Raw genomic sequence first — 20,591 nt, forward strand, 5'->3', positions numbered from 1 at the left:
TAAGATTCCACTAGCCTTGCGGCCAAAAAAAAGGTTTTGTCACTGCTTGGAATTTTGGTTCCTAACTAATTTTACATGTGAAGTCTACTGTGCAACATTTCAAAATGAATGATGTGCCCTGATTTTCTATAAATTTCAAAATCCTTAGTAAAGATTATTCTGTATCCATAAGGATCAATATTAGTTATCCTTTTCATTAAAATTCAGAATTGCCCCCGAAGAGCACTATTTTGGATACCACTGTGTTGAATTTTTGTAATAAATATCTGACTTGATAAAAGACAAGCACGGTTTAAAACTTATTAGTAGTCTGGGTTTCTTTATTATCAGATAATTTATCTAAGTTATGGGCTGGCTCAATCTGCCACACTGCTGTTTTTTGTAAATGAAGTTTTAGGGAGAGCAAAGCCAAATTCATTTATTTACATACTGTCTGTGGCTGCTTTTGCACTGCACTGGTAGGGTTAAGTAGTTAGTTGCACCAGACTGGATGGCCAACAGAGCCTAAAATATTTACTGTGTTGTTCTTCACAGAAAAAGTTTGCCAACACCTGATCTGAGTGACACAGAATCTGGCTGCTCTAAACATTCCGATTTTGAATGAAGTCATTTTGACAGTTTATTCTTTTACGTGAGCTCTTAATTCTGTTTCCCTAAAGACTTAATGATCATGTTTCCATAGCCTGTGAAGTTACTTTTTTTTAAAAAAGCCTTGACTCTGTTTAGGATAAGTTACTTTGAGTGATTTGGATGTAGGACTTATCTGAAGAAGATTATATACGGTATGGAATCTCTGGGCTAGAAGATACCTGTAATGAATGTTGTTTTTCCCTGAGGACCGTGATCAAGTTAGTCAGAAACTTAAGAAGTTTTTCAAGTACAGATAAGTTGGTATAATCCAGTTTATATATAACCATAATGAGACTATATAAATTTTCCTTCTTAATGTTCTTTTAATTCTGATGTAATTTCAGGTTTATAGGAAAACTGAAGGAATACTATTCTTTATGTATTCTTCATGTAATACACATTCCAGTGACAAATGTAGTTAAAAACAGTAAAACATTCCTCTAAACCTTTCATTCAGATTCCCCAATGTTAGCATTTTACCAAATTTACCTCATTATTTTCTCTTTTTTTTTAACTTTTAAAGAGTAAGTTAACAGATCTGACGCCCACTGTGCCTAGATGTTTTTAAATGTTTATTTCCCAAATACAAGGATATTCTTCTGTATAACTTCAGTGTTACAAAATCAGCAAATTGCGGTGACACAATACTATTAATCTTTTAAAAAGGCCTCATTCACATTTTGCCAGTTGTGCACATGCTGTTCTCTATAGAAAAAAAAAGAAAAGTTGTGATTCAGAATGTAACCTGAGATCAAGTATTACATTTTTATCTCTTTAGTATCCTTTAATCTGAAATAGTTCCTCAGTCTTTGTCTTTTACAATTTTCACATTTTTGAATACTTTAAAATTTGTCTAGAATACCCCTCAATTTGGTTTTGTCTGGAGTTGTGCTTGGTTCATTTATCTCATTACTGGCATTGTCAACTTTGATCGCTTGGTTATGGTGGTGTCTCCTAGGTTTCTATTTTCTCCTGTATAAAAAAAAGTGTCATATAGGAGCACCTTTAGAAATTACAAATACTTTGTTTTTTGTGAAATTTATCCGCCCATTGATTTGGCCTGAATCTTGTGCAACTATGATTTTTAACAAATGGTGATTTTCTAATCCAGCCTTCCTTTTTCTGTATTTCTGTACAGTGGTAGCAGATTTACCAGGTTTCTGAAATTACTTGCTTAGATGCCTGTTTCTCCTCACAGGACCATGAGATCTTCAATGGCAGAGACTGTTCTTTAATCTTAATAAGAGTTACTTTTATCATGGTGTCTTTGTAATAATAGTTGTAATAATGTTACCACTTAAGAATAGTGAATGATACTCTATGCCCCTCCAGTCTGTGCTACATTCAGTCTCCAGAGTTATCCTTTTGGAAATATACCTGCATTCATGTCAAAGTTGTACTGAAAACTTTTAAATGGTTCCTTATTACATTGTTAAAGTTAAGTCCATTTTTCTTAACAAAGCTTGCATACTATGGCATAATCTGGTCCTTATTTATTTATACATTCGCACTGCAAGCGTTTCTGATCTTCCAGTGGGATGATACTACTAATGTTCCATGCACATACACACACACACTCTCTGACTCATTTCTGAGAAGACTTTTATTTAGATGTCTCTTCTCACTTAAGTTTCCTCCTTTGCCCTGAAAGTCATTCCTTTTCCTTGAAGATAGAGTATTATGCCTTTCCTTTATGCTCTCATAACATCCTTTCCAGTCACAGCAGATAACCATTTCGTAATTGCACATTGTGCGGAGGCAGGGACTGGGTCTGCCGTGGCCACTCAAGTCTGCCCAGAGCACTGAGAGAGTGTAGTGTGTAGTTTGGCACTTCAGAAATATTTGAATGAAGAAGGTCCTTTTTCCGTGGTACCACACTGCTGCTTGAATCCATAGTATGTATATTTTATTTGATGGGTGGTCAGAAACTAGAATGAGTGTCATGTAATCTTTACAGCCCTGTAAAGTAAGTGGTGGTGTTTTTATCAACTATAAAATGGAAAGAAACATGCCTATGAAGTTGTAATTTAACTTTAAGCAACGTAGTAGAAAATTAATTCAGGGGGTACTCTTTCTGCCCCCTTCTGATGCCTATGTCAGAAGCTTTCTCTATCTCCTTTATACTTTAATAAAACTTAAAAAAAAAAAAATTAATTCAGGTCTTCTGATTTAAATCCTACATTCTTTCCACTCCTTTTTCTGATCCAAAAATAGTGATTGCTATAGCCTTCCTGGACAACCCATGTTATGTACCTTTGCTGAATACTTTTCAGACTTCCTTCAATCCCAAAGTGTTAGTCACTCAGTTGTGTCCAACTCCTTGCGACCCCATGGACTCCTCTGTCCATGGAATTCTTCAGGCAGGAATACTGGAGTGGGTAGCCATTCCTTTCTCAGGGGATCTTCCTGACCCAGGGATTGAACCCAAGTCTCCTGCATTGCAGGTGGATTCTTTACCATCTGAGCCACCAGGGAAGCCGTTCTTAAATCATAGAAATGACCATTTTAGTGTTTTGTTCAAGTATCTTTTCTCCCTTAATGCTGCAAAGATCAAACTATGATCCATGATTGAATTTAAAGGAATTTTTCTTCCCTTTCCCTTTCTTTTTTCTCTCCCCTTTTCTCCCTCCCTTTAAAAATGTGCAAAGCCATTCTTAGCTGGGGTTGAAGGGATGCTTAAAGAACCAGGCTGCAGGTCAGACCTTGGGGTGAAGTTAGTAAAAATAATACTGAAGAAGTTGGAAAAGAAATACACAAGGATACTAGTATACGAGAAGCATTTTCAGAGAAAATAATGAAAAGATTATTTTATTGTTTCATTTCATTATTTCACATAATGAAAAGATTCTCATGTACATCTTGGGTAAGTGTGTTGCATCATGTTACCAGTTAATTGTTTGGAAAAAGTATAACAAAAACGTCACCAATTGACTCATCTTTTCGGGGGAAGAGTTGTTGAAGTTTTCTCTCAACATAATTTCGGAATTACAAATAAATGTTAGTGAGCTGGTTAATTTGCAGATACAGAATCTCTGGATAAAGAGGATAGATAGAATTATGAAATATGTGGCTTTCTGTGTCTGAGTGCTCTTACCTAGCATAGTGTTTTCAGACTTTATCCACGTTGTAGCATGTATCAGTAGTTAATTCCATTTTATGGCTGAATAATACTCCATTGTATGGATGCAGTTTTCTACCTATCTTAAAATGAGCCAGAATGAGATTGGGGGGAGAAGGCAGCGATAAACCCAGATGCAGACTTGCTAAGTCATAATCTTTTTGTTGCCTATTTGATTTGTTGTTCAGTTGCTCAGTTGTGTCCAGCTCTTTATGACCCCATGGACTGCAGCACTCCAGACTTCCCTGTCCTTCACCATCTCCTGGAGTTTGCTCAAACTCATGTCCATTGAGTTGGTGATGCCATCCAACTGTTTCATCCTCTGCCGTTCCCTTCTCCTGCCTTCAGTCTTGCCCAGCTTCATTTGATGTTCTTTGCCTTTTTAATCAGAAGTATTTTATATTTCTTTAATCCTGAAAAAAATCACCTTGATTATTTCTCAAAATAGTTCCTTCTCTCCTAGAATTCCTTTTACCTGGAGTTGGCACTTTAACTTCTAGCCTCCATATCTCATAACTTTGCTTTCACATTTTCTTTTTTTGTGCCCTTCCATCAGTAAAAATGGCACCTGGCTCAGAGTCTTTCTCTTTTTTATTCTTAGTCTTGCCATCATTTAGGAAGAAAGATTTGTTTGATGCATACTACACAATTCTGTCTGTACTTGCTAACAGGGAAAAATAGTCTTAGTTGTAAAAAAAAAAAAAAAAATCTGTTATTACAGAATATATAATCTGATATCTATATAATAAAAGGTAAAATTTAATTATACTCTCATTGTAAAGTATTTTGTTCTCAAAGTCTTGTTTAGCTAAAGAACAGTCTCATCAGTGCTAAATTTTTATACTTTCCAGAAAAAGTAATCTTACAAAGTTTTGTAATTTTGTTTTAATCCTTTTTCTACAGTCTATTCTGTGAGTTCATTTGAAATGTGTTTAAAAAAAAAAAAAAGAATGTGCTGGAGTGCTTTGCCAATAAATTTCCCATGTGTACTTTTTGAAACTATTGGAAGAAAATGACCTATCGGTAGTAGGTAACTTAGTCAAGGAAGAGGGATAGGTTGGAATGTGGTCTTCTCTAGGCAGATGCAGCCCGAGAGGAGGAAGAGCCTAGATGGCACTGAACTGAGGATATAAACATAGTTCTTTTGTCAGATTCTCCCTTATGAGGAAGAAATGAGTGAGGCCTGTTAAGAGAAGCCAGTAGTTCAGTGGTTGTTAATCTTCTCTGGACTTCAGAATCATCTGGGGAGCTTCTAAAAAATACAGATGCCTGGGACTCATTCCCAGAATTTTAGGTTCAGTTTGTTTGGGATAGTACATCTATAAGTTTCCTGGAGTGATCTAATCATGCTGCCAGAGTTGAGAATCGCAGCTCTAGTGGAAATCCTACGTAGGAAAGGCTAGGTGGATGGTGGATTTTTACTATATTTGTGCATAAATCCACAAAACGGCACTCCTTTCCAGAATATGCCACTTCGTCATATGGACAGATGTACTCTGGAGTCAAAGCAAAAGTGCTCTGAAAGCATCAGTTGCTAAACTTTTTAAGTAAGTTTTCTCATTTGTAAAATGGAGATAACAAACTATGAGAGTTGTTTTGAAACTCAAATAAGATTATGTGTTTGAAATGCTTGGCATGACACCTGGCACACAGGATAAGTGCACATTCAATAATGTCATCATCTTTATATTAGATAATTTGTCAGCATGCATGGAGTATTATTAAAGGGTTCTCTTAAAAATCTATATTCTTATAGATTGCCATGTATGTGTATAGTCCACTTTGGCATTTTTAATGGCAGCTGAATATTATATCTTGACCTTTCTTCAGTTGTGTGATATATGGGTTATTTCCATTTTCCACAGATGTTGTTAGAACCAAAAATCATGTAGAAAGATTTTCCTTGGAGTACAGTTCCTTAAAAAAATGGGATTACCAGGTCACCTTGTATGTGGTCAGTATTTCAAAAAGACTCTAAAGCAAGGGTTTTATATGATGTACTGTTGAGAATGTGTGGGTGTGCTGTTGCCCACTCAACCAGGTGACTGGATAAGGAAGAATGTGTCTAAGAGCTGCTTGATGGACTTAAAACAGAGAGAGATTTTCAGGAAACAGGTTCATTTCTAGGCTCTAGGTTCATACAGCAAGAAAAGTTACCTCAAGACTTCGTTTATATTTCTCAAGAAGAATCTTGATAGAATATTAGATGGTATTTGAAGAGCCACAATGATCCAAAACTTTTCTTTTTAAAAATAACAGCAGGAGTGTAAGAGTAAATTACATTTAGCCATTAGCTACATTGATTCTGTATTTGTAGGAAAATATACTGAAAAGCAGGAATTATCTTTACACATGTAATTTTTCTGAGATGTGAAGCTGTTACTCCTAACCTTTTCTTTCTATAAGTAGTGATGGCAAGTGAGATGTTCCAATTGTTCATATGAATACTCTCAGTAGAAAGAAACTATAGATGACTTCATTTTATATGCAGACAGTTTATGGAAATTAAGATTTTTCAGGAGGTGTATTTCTGCCAGAAATAATGCCCTAGTTACTTAATCTGCTCCTTGGCTAATGAGGTCATGCAAGCCTGGTAGATGTTTAAAAATAAATATGTATTTGTGTTATATATTTTTTAAGGGACCAGGATCTATTCTTATTTAAAGCCAAATATAAGTAAATTTTTGAAGAATAATTAAATACCAGACTATTCCTCCCCATTTCTTTTTTGCCAGTGTGAAATCAAAGCAATTATCGCTTCCACTCATCACTAATAACCCTTCTTTTGGTTTGTGTTTTTGCAGGAGGTATATCGAATTCCGAAGAAAAGTCAAACTGAAAAGGAGAGCACGAGTAGGTATTCAGAGATATTTTGTGCATGAAAAAGGTGAAGTGAAAGTGTTAGTCGCTCAGTCATGTCTGACTTTGCAACCCCAAGGACTGTAGCCTGCCAGGCTCCTCTGTGCATGGAATTTTCCAGGCAAGAGTACTGGAGTGGTTTGCCATTCCCTTCTCCAGGGATCTTCCTGACCCAGGGACTGAACCCGGGTCTCCTGCATTGAAGGCAGATTCTTTACCATCAGAAGCACAAGGGAAGCCCATTGATTTCCTGTGTTACCCCTCAGTGTCAAGCAATTAAAAAGCTTAGAGCTGTTAACATTCAGAAGAATTGTGAAATACTTTGGGAAATACGTAGTCTAGCTTTTTCCTCATTTTAAAATATGAGGAAATCAGCTTCTATATGTAAGATGATTTCTTTGCTTCACATATTCAAAGGTACAGAGTCAAAATATACACTACTGCTATGATTCCTTTTCTTATTTTACACATATATAGTGAAGAAATAGCCACATTTTAAGGAAATTAACACAAGGGAAAGGAACCTAGATTTGAAGGAGGAAATAGTCATTGGGCAGATCAAAGTGAAAGCAGATACTAATGCTTCTGAGTAGTACTTTAGGGCAGGTTTTGGAGCAGTGGCAGTGGAAGAGGGTGAGAACCATTCTAGAGACTGGGTGAAGAAGGTTAGCTTCCATCTTTGAGGAGCAAGCTGGCATTTGTTTTTTTGAGATGTAGCTCTTTGGCTTTGGTAACTTCTTAGTTACTGCCAATTTTTTTTTTTTTTAGTAAGAGACTTTTCTATTGAGGTGGTCATGCTTTAGCCTACCAGGCTGTTCTACAAATTGTAAATATGCAGCATTATAAGGGCAGTGGAAGGCTTTTGCATTTTGAATCGAAAAGCCTTATTAAAGGTATCAGGAACATTGTGCATGTATGTGTTCCACAGAACTTATTAGAAATGATGAAAGCTTGAACTGAGACTTTGGTGGAAAAAGGTAGAAAAGGGCATTCTTGGAAGAGTCTTTTAGGGAGTAAAGCACACAAGCATACAAGACCTTGTGTTTCATCCAACTTCAGGACTGGGTATGTGAAGGAGAGTCCATTGATCCATTTGTTGGATAGAAATTTTATTATACAGTTATACACTATCATGTGGAGAAAAGTCTTCAAGTAAATTTTTTTAAAACCCTTTTCCCTTAGTAACCGAACGAGGAAGGGATGCTGTAGGCTTCAGAGATCAAACAGTTGCCCCAAAGACTCCTAACAGGTCGAGAGAGAGAGACCCAGACAAACAAACTCAAATTAAAGAGAAAAGGAAACGAAGGGGCTCCCTCTCACCACCTTCTTCTGCCTATGAGCGGGGAACCAAAAGGCCAGATGACAGGTAAGTGGCTTCTGTGAGTTATTCTCTGTCTTGAGCAAGTCATTTTTTGAGAGCCCAAGCAACACACTTCTGATTGGGGGCAACATGGGCTTTTATAATAAAAGTATTCATGGATATTGAGATAGTGTCTTTTGACAGTAATAATATTGTAAAGACTAATAGATTTTTGTTACTTGAATGGCTTCGACTTCATAACATTTAAGTGCTATTTGAGGAGCCAAAGATTTGTTCTTTAAAGGGTTGTATCGGTTGATGGGAGATAACCTTTCAAAGATAATAGTAATTCTTCTAAACAAAAGTCAGAACTTTTGTTTCTAGTGACTCTTGTGCCATATTTGTTCAAAATGTTTGATCCCTGTGGCAGAGGCTGTCTTTGTCCTGCTGGTAGAAAAACAGGCCCCATGATCACCTCCTGGGAACTAGAAAACATTTGTTCACAAGTTCTTTTTAAATTAAATATACTTTAAAAAAAGTTGAGATGCAGTAGTTATGTAATGGAGTTGTCAATTTTTTTATTATGTGTTCATTAAATTTTGTCTTTTTAAGTTCTAAGGGTTCTTTTTCTATATTCTAAATATTCTGCAAGTATATTTCCCTAGTTTATGACTTATGTTTTGATTCTTTCTGTGTATTTAAATATTCAGGATGTATTAATTATGATGTTATTGAATATATCATAGTATTGTATGTTTCTTTTATAGTCAACGTTTACAATATTTTAAGAAATTCTTCCCTACTTTTAAGGTGATTCTGTGTGTGTGTACTTTTTTTTAAAAATGAGATTTAAGTTCTTAATCCATTGGGAATTAATTTTTGTATATATTTTACTGTAGGGACCTGGTCTCATTTTTTTCTAAGTGAATACCCAGTTGCCCCATTATCATTTACTTCTGAAAGTTCCTCTTTTTCCCAATGATCTGCAGTACCGCCTCTCTCCCAACAGGTCTTCACATATGGGAGGATCTGTGACGAGGCTCCTATGCCTGTCTTATATTTAAGTCTTGATAGCAAGTAGGACAGATCCTTACTTGATCTTCTGGGATGTTCCTGTCTTTTTCTCACATTTATTCTTCCTTAGAATCTGCTTTGAGTATTTGCATATTCTCTGTCTCGTTAGGTATTCTTTAATATTTTTGTAAAGTTTTTTGTTAATGTTTTTAATTGTTTATAGTTTTCTTTAGGAAAACTTAAAAAATACACATCTTTTGGTGTGTTTATTTCCGAGAAACATACCTTTTGTTACATATTCAGTTTGGTTTTAGTGTTCAGATATGCAGTTGACCATTGCATATGTTGATCGTATGTTTGTTAAGCATATGAAATTCTTACTAATTTAAATAGTGTAGATTTTTTTTGCCCATTATGCCCCACCCTCTCCTTTTCTGTCCTTGTCAACAGTCTGTCATACGAATTTGTTTTGGTTTTCCTTTCTAATTCTTACGCCTTGTTCGTGTTACTGTGCTAGTAATACCTTCAATGCAAATCATAGAATGAAAGCATTTTTCATCTTGGTAATTGATTTCTACTCATATTTATCATGGGGTGTTTTTTTTTTTGTATGATATTTAGCCAGTGCCAAATTGGAGTTGGTGTGGTTAATGGTTTAGCGTTGAGTGACATAACATTTACTAGTGCTTTGGTTATGTCTCTGATTTAGGGAAATACTTCTTGTGGTGCTTTATTGTTTTCTTTCTAGATATGATACACCAACTTCTAAAAAGAAAGTACGAATTAAAGATCGAAATAAACTTTCTACAGAGGAGCGTCGGAAGTTGTTTGAGCAAGAGGTCGCTCAGCGGGAGGCTCAGAAACAACAGCAGCAGATGCAGAACCTGGGAATGACGTCTCCACTGCCCTATGACTCTCTTGGCTACAATGCCCCTCATCACCCCTTTGCCGGCTACCCACCAGGTTATCCCATGCAGGCCTATGTGGATCCCAGCAATCCGAATGCTGGAAAGGTGCTCCTCCCCACACCCAGCATGGACCCTGTGTGTTCTCCTGCTGCTTATGATCACTCTCAGCCCTTGGTGGGACATTCTACAGAACCCCTTGCTGCCCCTCCACCTGTGCCAGTGGTGCCACATGTGGCAGCCCCTGTGGAAGTTTCCAGTTCACAGTATGTGGCCCAGAGTGACGGTGTGGTACACCAAGACTCCAATGTCACTGTCTTGCCAGTGCCAGCCCCAGGCCCAGTCCAAGGACAGAATTACAGTGTTTGGGATTCAAACCAACAATCCGTGAGCGTACAGCAGCAGTACTCTCCTGCACAGTCTCAAGCAACCATATATTACCAAGGACAGGCTTGTCCAACTGTCTATGGTGTGACATCACCCTATTCACAGACAACTCCACCAATTGTGCAGGTAACTAATTTTGGAAACCCTCTTTTCTGTAAATCTGGTGAAGGTGGGTGTCCTGCCTTTGAGCACTTTAAGGCTGCTAATTTTGAATATACTAATTATCTGTTTTGTCACAAGTATTTAACAGCTTAAGACAATAAATAATTATCTCATAGTTTCTGTGGGTCAGGAATTCAGAAGCACTTTTGCTGGATGGTTCTGGCTCAGAGTCTTTGATAGAATTACAGTCAAGCTGTTAAGCAGGGCCATAGTGATCTGAAGGCTCGACAGAGGATGGAACATTTACTTTCAAGCTCACTCACATGTTGTTAGCTGCTCTTGGTTCCTTACTCCACCCTAAATAGGACTGCTGACAGTATTCCAGCTGGTTTCCCCCAGAGGGATTGGGGGAGGGAAGGTGACTATTTTTGTGGTTTTTAATCAAGTCTTAAAAAATCTTTTGTAAAACCAACACATTTTAAGCTTTTCTAAAAAAGAAGACTGTTTTAAGGCATCATCTTCATCACATTCCTGTGTCCCTCCCATCATTCCTCATCACCCCTTAAAGGTGAATTGTTGTGATGGCAGAGACTCCCTGACATGTTTCCTGTAGACATAGTTAGTATTGAAGTCAAAGAAGTAATTTTTACTTGTTAGTTTTTTTTGTGTATGATGAAGCTGTACCAAAATTTTGCTCAGAAGACTATGACAAAGTATCCTGCTTTTTTTATTTCCCTTTTTAAAGTGTCCTGCTTTGATTATGAAAACCTAAACTGTATTAACTGCCTTCATTTTTTATGATCTCTTTTACCACGTTTATATATTTTAAGTATTTTGAATTTGGACGCTTTTTATCATGTTTTTCTGTGTAACATGATTCTTAGCCATTTTTCCAAATTACTCTGTATTTTTTGTATGTGTTTTGATGACTGTATAATACATTTGCTTGTAAGGTTATTGTTTATCCGTTTTCCTGGAGTAGTTGTTTAAATTGAAAGTTCTTTTTCAGAATTATAAATATCACTGCACTGGACGTTCTTACGCTTAGTTTTGTATGTGTGGTTTTCCTTTCGTGTTTGGCTTAGAATTAATGTTACAGTGCTAAATACAGCTGGTAAGAGAATGGGCATTATTGGGTTTTGGCTGTCAATTTTCTTAGCTTTTTACAAAAGATTGTTTTACAAATTTGTAGTAAAATACTCACATTGAAAGTTTAAAAAAGTTAATGGATGTTTCTTCCAGTCAACATCTATGTCAACTTGAAGTCAGATACAGCTTTATTAGAGCTAGAAATGTATGAATTGTGAATTTCTTAATTTTATCTTTTAGAGTTATGCCCAGCCAAGTCTTCAGTACATCCAGGGACAACAGATTTTCACAGCTCACCCACAAGGAGTGGTGGTACAGCCAACCGCAGCCGTGACTACAATAGTTGCACCAGGGCAGCCCCAGCCCTTACAGCCAGTAAGAAATATTTTAGTTGATAAAACTGTCATCAGTAACACCTGTTGGCTTAGGGCCCCATTCTTATAACCTCATTTAACTTTAATTACCTATTTAAGGGCCCTGTCTCCAGATACAGTCACATTGGGGGTTGGGGCTTCATACGAATTTGAGAGAGGCAGAATTCAGTTTATAACAGTGATTATAAAGTTTTTGGGCTTCCGGGTGGCCCAGCGGTGAAGAAATCCTCCTGCAGTGCAGAAGATGCAGGAGACACCACAGGTTCGATCCCTGGGTTGGGAAGATCCCCTGGAGGAGTGCTTGGCAACTTGATCTAGTATTCTTGCCTTGGAGAATCCCATGGACAGAGGAGCCTGAAGTTTTTCTGTTTTTTCATAATGTAGCATTAAATTTTTAAAAGCTATTTGTTTAGAAAATAATTTTTAAACTGGAGGAAAAAAAAACCACCAACCTGGTCACCCATTTCTATATTTTTAAAATGTAAATATGAGATTTCAAACATAGAAAATAAATAATGGATAAATGTTAACATTCTATCACATGTGTTTATGTCCTAAGTCCATTCAGCTAATCAGTACCCTGGAGTTGGTTATATGCCATTTAGCATTGGTTTTTTTTAAGATCAAAAAATATTGTTCTAATGAGCTGCTGAATATTTTTAAATATGATGCATTGGATAGTGAACTTGGAGCCTGCTCTAAATTTTCTGATAGATTACTAAAAGCTCTTCATGTGAACCATCTCTGATCATTCCCCAGGTTGAACCCTTCTGTCTTTTTTTTTTTAAGAATACATGTAATGTTTTTATTGAAACATACTGCTTAAGGTAACTACTTTTGTCCTTTTCAGCCAAATTAAAAGAAATGTCACCGGGACTTCCCTGGCAGTCCAGCAGTTAAGGCTCCGTGTTTCCAGTGCAGGGGGTGCAGATTTGATCCCTGGTTAGGGAACTAAGATCCTACAAGCCATGTGGTGTAGCTGAAAAGTGAAAGGAAAAAAAAAAAAAAAGGAATGTCACTGATCAACTGATCAAGACCTTTTATGTGTCTTTCTTTTTAGCCTGAAATGGTTGTGACAAATAATCTCCTGGATTTACCACCCCCATCTCCTCCCAAACCAAAAACCATTGTCTTACCTCCCAACTGGAAGACAGCCCGAGACCCAGAAGGAAAGATTTACTACTACCATGTGGTCACCAGGTAAGAAAAGCTGCTGGCACCCCCACGTCGGCTTTCAGTTGGTCAAAGAAGCTGCCTCCACGAGGGGGGTTTTATGTTTATAGACTCGTCACTAGCTGTTAACTGTGCTTGAGGGCTGCTGGCTTTCCAGAAACACATCATAAATGTTGGAACATATGTTAGACTTCTGTCCTTTTTTGTTAACATTCTGGTGTTTTTAATATGCAAGACTCTTGAAGAAAATTAAGGAATCTTTTTAAAAAATGGTAATAACTTCATCTAGCGTAGTAGATTTCTCGGGTCACGGGCAGACCTTTTCTGTAAAAAGCCTGAGAATAAGTATTTTAGGCTTTACATGCCTAACAGTCTTTGTCACAACTGTTCAATTCTTCTGTTGTTGCGTAAGCAGCCATAGACAGTACATAAATGAATGGGCGTGTCTTTGTTCTGAGTAAACTTAATTTGGTTCGTGAGTCATAGTTTGACCCCTGCTGTATATAAAAAAACCTGATTTATCTTATTCTTAGAATTTAAAAATATATTTTAGGCAGATAGCTTTATGTGAATATATATGTGTTCTGTATACATTGGTATATAATGTAAGTTGTTGGGGTGTGTGTTTTGTCATCTGCTTTATTTACCAGTCTATTTATAGAACTTCCCTTATCCATTAATATAAAACTACAGTATTTTTTAATACTTGCTTATGTGTTGTAGGGGTCAGTTGACTATGCCCAGCCCATGGGCTACTTGTTTTGGCAGATAAAGTTATTTGGAACACACCCATTTATTTAGGAATTATCTACAGCTGCTCTCATCCTCCAGTCACGGTAGACTAGTTGTGAAAGAGATCATTTGGTCCACAAGGTCACAGATCCTTTATAGAAGTTCCCCTAACCCCTGCTCTTCTGTCTGACTATACCAAATTTTATTTAACCTATTCCGATGGATGGATTTTTACTATTTTATATATAGCTCTAAAGCTAGACATTCTTACAGACGCTAATAATTACTGCCTTCTTCAGGCAGGTTCTTAGAGGCAAAATATTTGGTCAAAAGTGATATACATTTTAAATTAACATGTATTGTCAGCTTATCATTTAAAGAAAAAAATCATACCAGTTTTGCCTCCCACATAATGTATATACAAAGATACCTTTTTTTTCATGTAGGTTTTTTAACTCATGTAAGAAAGTAGATAAGAAATCTTACTTTCATTTTCAGTTCTTTTATTTTTGAGATGGAAAGTCTTCATTAGATTATTGACCATTTTTATCTTTTGTGAATTGCTTTTTTGGGGCATCTACAATTTTCTGTTAGCATCGTTAGATCTCTTAATCCAAGAATATTGCAAGTTCTTGTTGGTAACGTCTTGTGACAGAAGGAAATGAAAAATTTCATACACTCAAGTATTTTCCCTTTCTACTTAGGTCTTCATTACTTCTGTAAAAATATCTTTATAAAACAAGCTCTTGTTATACTGCTGACTGAAAGTGTTGTGACTTTAAAAATCAGTGCCTGCAAATTTTATCAGGACTTTGTTTTTTTCCCAATACCAAAGCAAACTTTACCACTTTTTTCCAGGAAAAAAAAAATTGTATTTCTTATTTATGTCTGCACTTTTCTAGCTTTTCTTCAGCTAGCACCTAAGAGCATAATACCTCCCTCTCTGTTTAATTCCCATAATAAAACCCACAACTCCATGTGGTTCTTTGATTACAATAGAAATCTTGAGCCCTTTTTTTTTTAATTAATTCTGTCGGTTAGAGATACTTTCATAATCATCTACAGAACTGATTTACATCAAATGCTTTTAATGTTGCTGACTAAAAATTGCTGTGGGAGAAAAGCACAAGACTGTAACGACAGGATAGACCTGTCAGGCATGTTGCTAGCTTCTTGGAGGCTTTTAACATTTTAAGTGATTCCCCTTAACAGCATTTCTTGTGACAACTGACTTCTGACTCCTGAATAGGAGTTTCCTTAATTCTACTTGTTACTTTACAGATCTAGGTTTTTTAATAAAAACAAAGCCACTTTTGCCTGCTTACCTTCAAAACAACCATAAACATGCAGTGAGGTAATTTCCTGGCAATCCAGTAGTTAGGACTCTAGCCCAGGATCCCAGGGTTCAATCCCTGGTTGGAGAACTAAGATCCCTGCAAGCTTTGCAGTGTAGCCAAAAGAAAAAAGAAGGAACAACATGCAAAGAGTTAACATGGTTGAACTCTTTCTTTTTCTTTTTTTTTTTTTTGTAGTCAGTTGAGACTATTTTTAGCAGAAGGCACAAGTTTTTAACCTGTTCATCACATCTTTTCCATTTTGTCAATCATCAAACCAGAGGAGCAAAACTATTATTAATAATACAAACAAGAAGACTCCTAAAGCAGGAAAGAGTTTTCTCACATGATCAAGGATTGTGAAGAGGGTGTTGTGATTTATTTTCTTTTCCTCCACGTACATGCTAGGTACAGTTATGATTGATCTCTTCACCTGCAAAAGGGTGGCGTAGGCAGGCGCCTACTGCATGTACTTTCCTTAGCCTTTGTTGAATCCTATTTGTAGGACATTAAGAGCCAGATGAGAGCCAGACAGAATATTTGGTTTTACTGTTGTCTTTGATACTTAGTAAATGTTGCCACAACGTTGGCTATAGAAATACAGTGGCCTAAACAACATGTCTCTGGGATAGAGTTATTGCTGTTGGGAAGAATGTCCCTCTCATGGAGCTGACCTACTCTGTGTTTCATTGCATGTTATATTTTTATGAGTATATGAGCAGAGATACCTATGCCAGAGTCCTCTGTTTTCTGGCCATGACAGCATAGCTGTTCTTACCTTCTTCTAGGCAGACTCAGTGGGATCCTCCTACTTGGGAAAGCCCAGGAGATGATGCCAGCCTTGAGCATGAAGCTGAGATGGACTTGGGAACCCCAACATATGATGAAAATCCCATGAAGGTGAGTGTGGCTTACTTGTTTCCTGGTCATTTGGGAGTCTTTGTCTTGTCATTTTTTAGTACCATTAGCCACGTTATCTTGGAATTCTGTTTTCCTTATTGTCCTGGAGAATTAGGCATGTGAAACATTCTCGGAGGTGGTAGGGGATCCACACAGGGCAGAGTAGGTATGGTAGAACAAAACATAAAACCCTTAATTTCTTTCTATTGCTCCCATTTCGTCATAGTCCCGCTCTGGAGATAAATACTGTTAGCTTTTTAATGCAGGCGTTCTCAACTAGGAGCAGTTTTGCTCCTCAGGAGACTTTTGATAATATTTAGAGACAGTTGTACTTGCTACAGCTGAGGGGATGCTCCAAGCTTCCAGTTGAATTAGGATTAGAGGTCATGTAAAATCAGTGTGACTCTCAGCAATTGAATTAACAACTTTATCCTTTTTCACTTGGAACAGGACTCATTGTCTCCAAGGAGGTGGTGTCTTGAATGAAATCAAAGATAATATATTTGTGTTCTAAGATTTGAATAGTATTTAACTTTGAAAATAAGAGGCACTTAACTAGTTAGGTCCAGAGAAGGAAATGGCAACCCACTCCAGTATTCTTGCCTAGAAAATCCTGTGGCCAGAGGAGCCTGGTGGCCTGCTGTCCATGGGGTTGCACAGAGTCGGACACAAATGAAGTGACTTAGCAGCAGCAGCAGCAACTAGTTAGGTCAGTGGAGAAACATGAGAGAGAAAAGTAGGGAAGGAATTGGAGTGAGAGAGAATTAAAGTGGAAACAAATCCATAGCTCATTTTATTTTTATTCACTTTGAGGGATATGTTTTTCTTTGTTCAGTGTTATAGTTAGCATTCCTTTAGTCTGAAGAATTTCCTGTAATATTTCGAGTATTTCAGGTCTAGTGGTGATGAGTTCTCTTGTTTCTGTTTGTCTGAAAAGGTCCTTATCGTAACTCTTATTTTCTTGGTAGATTTTATTTTTCAGAGTAGTTTTAGGTTGCTATCAGCGTTGAACTGAGAGTATAGAGTTTCCATACATCTCCCGTCACCACACATGCACAGCGTCCTCCACTGTAACAGCCTGCCAGGGTGTGGTGCGTTTATCGCAATCGAATCTACATTGGTACATCGTTATTACTCAGTCTGCAGTCTGCCTCCGGGTTCTCGGTACTTCCGTGGGTTGGACAAGCATGTAGAGGCGTGTGTCCCCTGTTAGAGTGCACTGCGTGGTCTCACTGTGTTGAAAGTCCTCTGTGCTCCCCTCTTCATCGTGTCCTCCCTCCCCATCCCCCGTCCCCATCCACCACAACCTCTGAGCTTTTTACTGTTCTCCAGTTTTGCCTTTTATAAGATGTCATATATTTAGACTCTGTAGCCTTTTCAGATTCACTTCATTCACTTAGCAGTATACATTTAAGGTTCTCCGATGCTTTTTCATGGCTTGGTAGCCTGTTTCTTTTTCGCATTGACTAATATCCCTTTATATTAGATGTGCCACATTTTATTTGTCCATTCACCAATTGATGGACATCTGGGTTGTTTTCACTCTTTGACTGTTATGAATAATGGTATATGAACAGTGGTGTACAAGTCTTTGGACATGCATTTTCATTTCTCTTGGGTAGATACCTAGGAGTGGAATTGCCAGGTCGATTAGACAATGTTAATATGTGCGTCTGAGTTCTTAAGCAGCTGCCCAGCTGTTTTCTCGAGTTGCTACGTCACTGTGCATCTGCCAGTAGTGCGTGAAGTTTCCGTGGGAGAGTTCTCATAGAGGCAGGTGCCTGTGCGCTCAGTCGTATCCGACTGCGACCCCGTGGACTGCGGCCCGCCAGGCTCCTCTGTCCATGGGATTCCCCAGGCAAGAATACTGGAGTGGGTTGCCATTTCCTTCTCCAAGAGGATCTTCCTGACCCAGGGATCAAACCCGCATGTCCTGCACAAGCCTTAGTCTCTGTCATGGGGACCTGATCTGACTGTATGATAACCAGGAACTTATTTGGATCTCACCTTCCTCACCGGTGTCCTGCTGTGTTCACCCAGCATCTCAGAAGGATGCCTGTGGGGCATGTGTTTATTCTGTTCTTTTTTTTTTCCCCCCATCTTTAGGGTCTTCATTTCGATTTTAAAGCCCTTGGAAGTGAAAACCATAATATTGTAAATTTTCATTAATTCATGAGGTATTACACATAGAAGGAAAAATAAATCTGAGTACTAGTCTTCATGAAGTTCAGTCTAAGAAAATAGCCACATCTATAAACTTGAAATACAATGGGATAATTGCTGTAGTTGAAGAATGTACAGAATGCTATAGGAATACAGTGGTTAATGGTCTTAAGAAAATGCACCAGTGATATGTCATAGAAAACATGAGTTGACCTATAGCTAAGCTGAGCAGGAAAGAGAATTCTGGGCAAATAAAGTAGTTTTTGCAAAGTATAAAGTCAGTACAAGACAGAGCATATATAGAGAGAAAGAGAACAATACAAATAATTGATTATGGTGAGAGTTTGGGTACATATTGGGTAGTGAGCCAGACAAAAATATGGAAAAGTATATCAGATGTTAATGGTCTAAGATCTTGGTGTCCTCCCAGTGTGATTATTGTATGATTAAAAGCCATGGATACTTTTAAAGCAGTGAGTCCGGCAGTCAAGTGTGTCCCCTGAGTGAAACAGGCCCGTTTGAAAAAATGAGGTTGGCAGCAGTGGAACCCAGATTGAGGAGTATTGTAATAGTTTAGGCAAAGTGAGGAACTCAGAATGGAGATGTTGAAGATTCATGCAAAGGCATCTGAGAGGCATCACTTGGGCTAAGGACACAAGTGGATATGAAAAAGGCCAGAAACAGCCCCTGTTTGTTGAAAGTGCTGTGGAAACAATTTGTTCCTGTATCCCCACTTCCTGCCCTCCTCCCCCGACGCCTCTTTTTGGTATATAGTGCCTGGTCTAGAACCAAAGTTATTTTGCTCTTTTTGTTATCAAAGGTGGCAGGAACTTCAAAACAATATATTGAGTTTTGTATTGTTTTCAAGGATGTTTCTTTCTTAACCGTTGAATTGGCATGTACAGGTTGGTGTGTTGCAGAATTTAGGTTGAATCACATGCAGTGTTTCTGATAGCTCAACTTCTTCTGGACCAGGCTCCTAGACAGAGCTCAGGACATTGTGCTCAGTAATTGGTTTTAAAGCCCTGCAGCCTCACCAAGTCAGAGATTAAATTAGAAATGCACTGGAATTATTTTGCTTTCTGAACACATACCCCATTCAGAGGGAAGCAGGACGTGCCTGTTTACACAGTGCCCTCACTGAGAGCCTGGCCTCCTCTATAGGACCCAGAGCCTTGAGGTAGTTGTTATACCTTGAGGGGTTTTCTGTACTTACTGCTGTTGCTACTCATTTCCGAGATCCACAAGAGAATAGCTTAGGGTGTGATGAAATTATCTTGGCTTACTCAGGGTGTAGTTGATCCCTTGCTACGTGAGGTCTTATTGTGGAGCACACCTATACTCTCTACTGCTAGAAAAAAATAACCACAAAATCTCAAAGCAAAACATTTGAAAATTTGCGTTTTGTTTCCTGAAACCAGAGGTTGAATCTGTGTGTTCTTTCTACCCTGCCCTCCCTTTCCTGGTCCCACAGCCACAGAAAGTAGAAAAGGGGAAAATATGCAAAGCGTTTATAACAAGTCAGAGAAAGCTGATTTACAGAAGCCAGGGGGTGTGCCACCTTTCTCTGGAGCCAGTCCAGAGCAGAAGGGGTTGAACTGTCCCTTCATCACCAGTACCTTCATACTGAAAAAGAGGAATCAGAACTGGTGATAGGCTGGGACTAGAAAAAACTGTGCTGTAAGCAGCCAGCTAAACCCTGAAGTACCTGTAATGCCAACTGCAGCTCCTGCATCCACCTGAAGCGAGTGGTATTCGAAGGGGGACGCTCATAATCTTTTCCATGGACAAGTACGCTTCTAGGAAGGGGCTTGATGACTGGCAGTGATCTAAAATGTGGGAAAATGGCCTTGCCCAGCGGAGGCTCTGAATGCCAGGGCTGCCAGCCCCTTCCCTCTCTGCAGTGCCTGATTGGGGTGGGGGGTGGGGGGCAGGGACTGGCAGCTTCCCCGCTCGAAGTGCTGGAGGGAAGTATTCCTAAGTGTGTCATCATTTCAGCATCTTGAGACTGAGGATCTTCTGTCTTTGAATCTAGTCATCTGGTCAGTGACTTGGATAACTCTCATCTCCTCCCCTTCCCACCCCTAGTACCTTGATACCTCTTCAGTCTTTCCATTCCTGGACTGAGGCTACCAACCTTGAAGGAGCCTCTCCTGCATGCTGAGACTGTCTCCTACAGTCTCGGAGACTAGGATGCGGAGCATGGTATTTGGACCACGATCGGGTGGGCAACGCATTCTGCCTTTGTCCCGGAGTCCTGGGATGTCAAGAGATGGGAGAGGTGGAGTTGGTGAGCCTGGGGCTAACTTCGCAATGTGGGGTGCTGCATCTCACAACAGGGACCTGAGTGGTCCAAGTCACACAGCACACTCCCTTGCAGAGGTGACCCGGAAACAAAGGGTTACCAGCTATACCCAAGATCTACTTTCTCTTAGGATAGAGAATTAGAACTTGCTTTATAGAAATGAGGCTGGAGCCAGATGGCTGGATTTAGACATGAAGTGAGAGTGG

At 38.5% G+C, this 20,591-nt stretch overlaps 1 protein-coding gene across 2 annotated transcripts in view; it reads left to right on the plus strand.

Moving 5' to 3' along the window:
- Nucleotides 1-20,591, plus strand: part of SETD2 (SET domain containing 2) — an 82,491-nt gene that overhangs the window by 58,708 nt on the left and 3,192 nt on the right. For both annotated transcript variants that reach the window (XM_010862367.1, XM_010862366.1), the window contains 6 exons: nucleotides 6,553-6,601; nucleotides 7,790-7,973; nucleotides 9,670-10,339; nucleotides 11,645-11,779; nucleotides 12,839-12,978; nucleotides 15,806-15,917. In XM_010862367.1, coding sequence (XP_010860669.1) covers nucleotides 6,553-6,601; nucleotides 7,790-7,973; nucleotides 9,670-10,339; nucleotides 11,645-11,779; nucleotides 12,839-12,978; nucleotides 15,806-15,917 — 1,290 coding nt within the window. The remainder of the gene's footprint in view (nucleotides 1-6,552; nucleotides 6,602-7,789; nucleotides 7,974-9,669; nucleotides 10,340-11,644; nucleotides 11,780-12,838; nucleotides 12,979-15,805; nucleotides 15,918-20,591) is intronic.

Source organism: Bison bison, unplaced genomic scaffold (genome assembly GCF_000754665.1).
Source record: "Bison bison bison isolate TAMUID 2011002044 unplaced genomic scaffold, Bison_UMD1.0 scf7180017864482, whole genome shotgun sequence".
Lineage (NCBI taxonomy): Eukaryota > Metazoa > Chordata > Mammalia > Artiodactyla > Bovidae > Bison > Bison bison.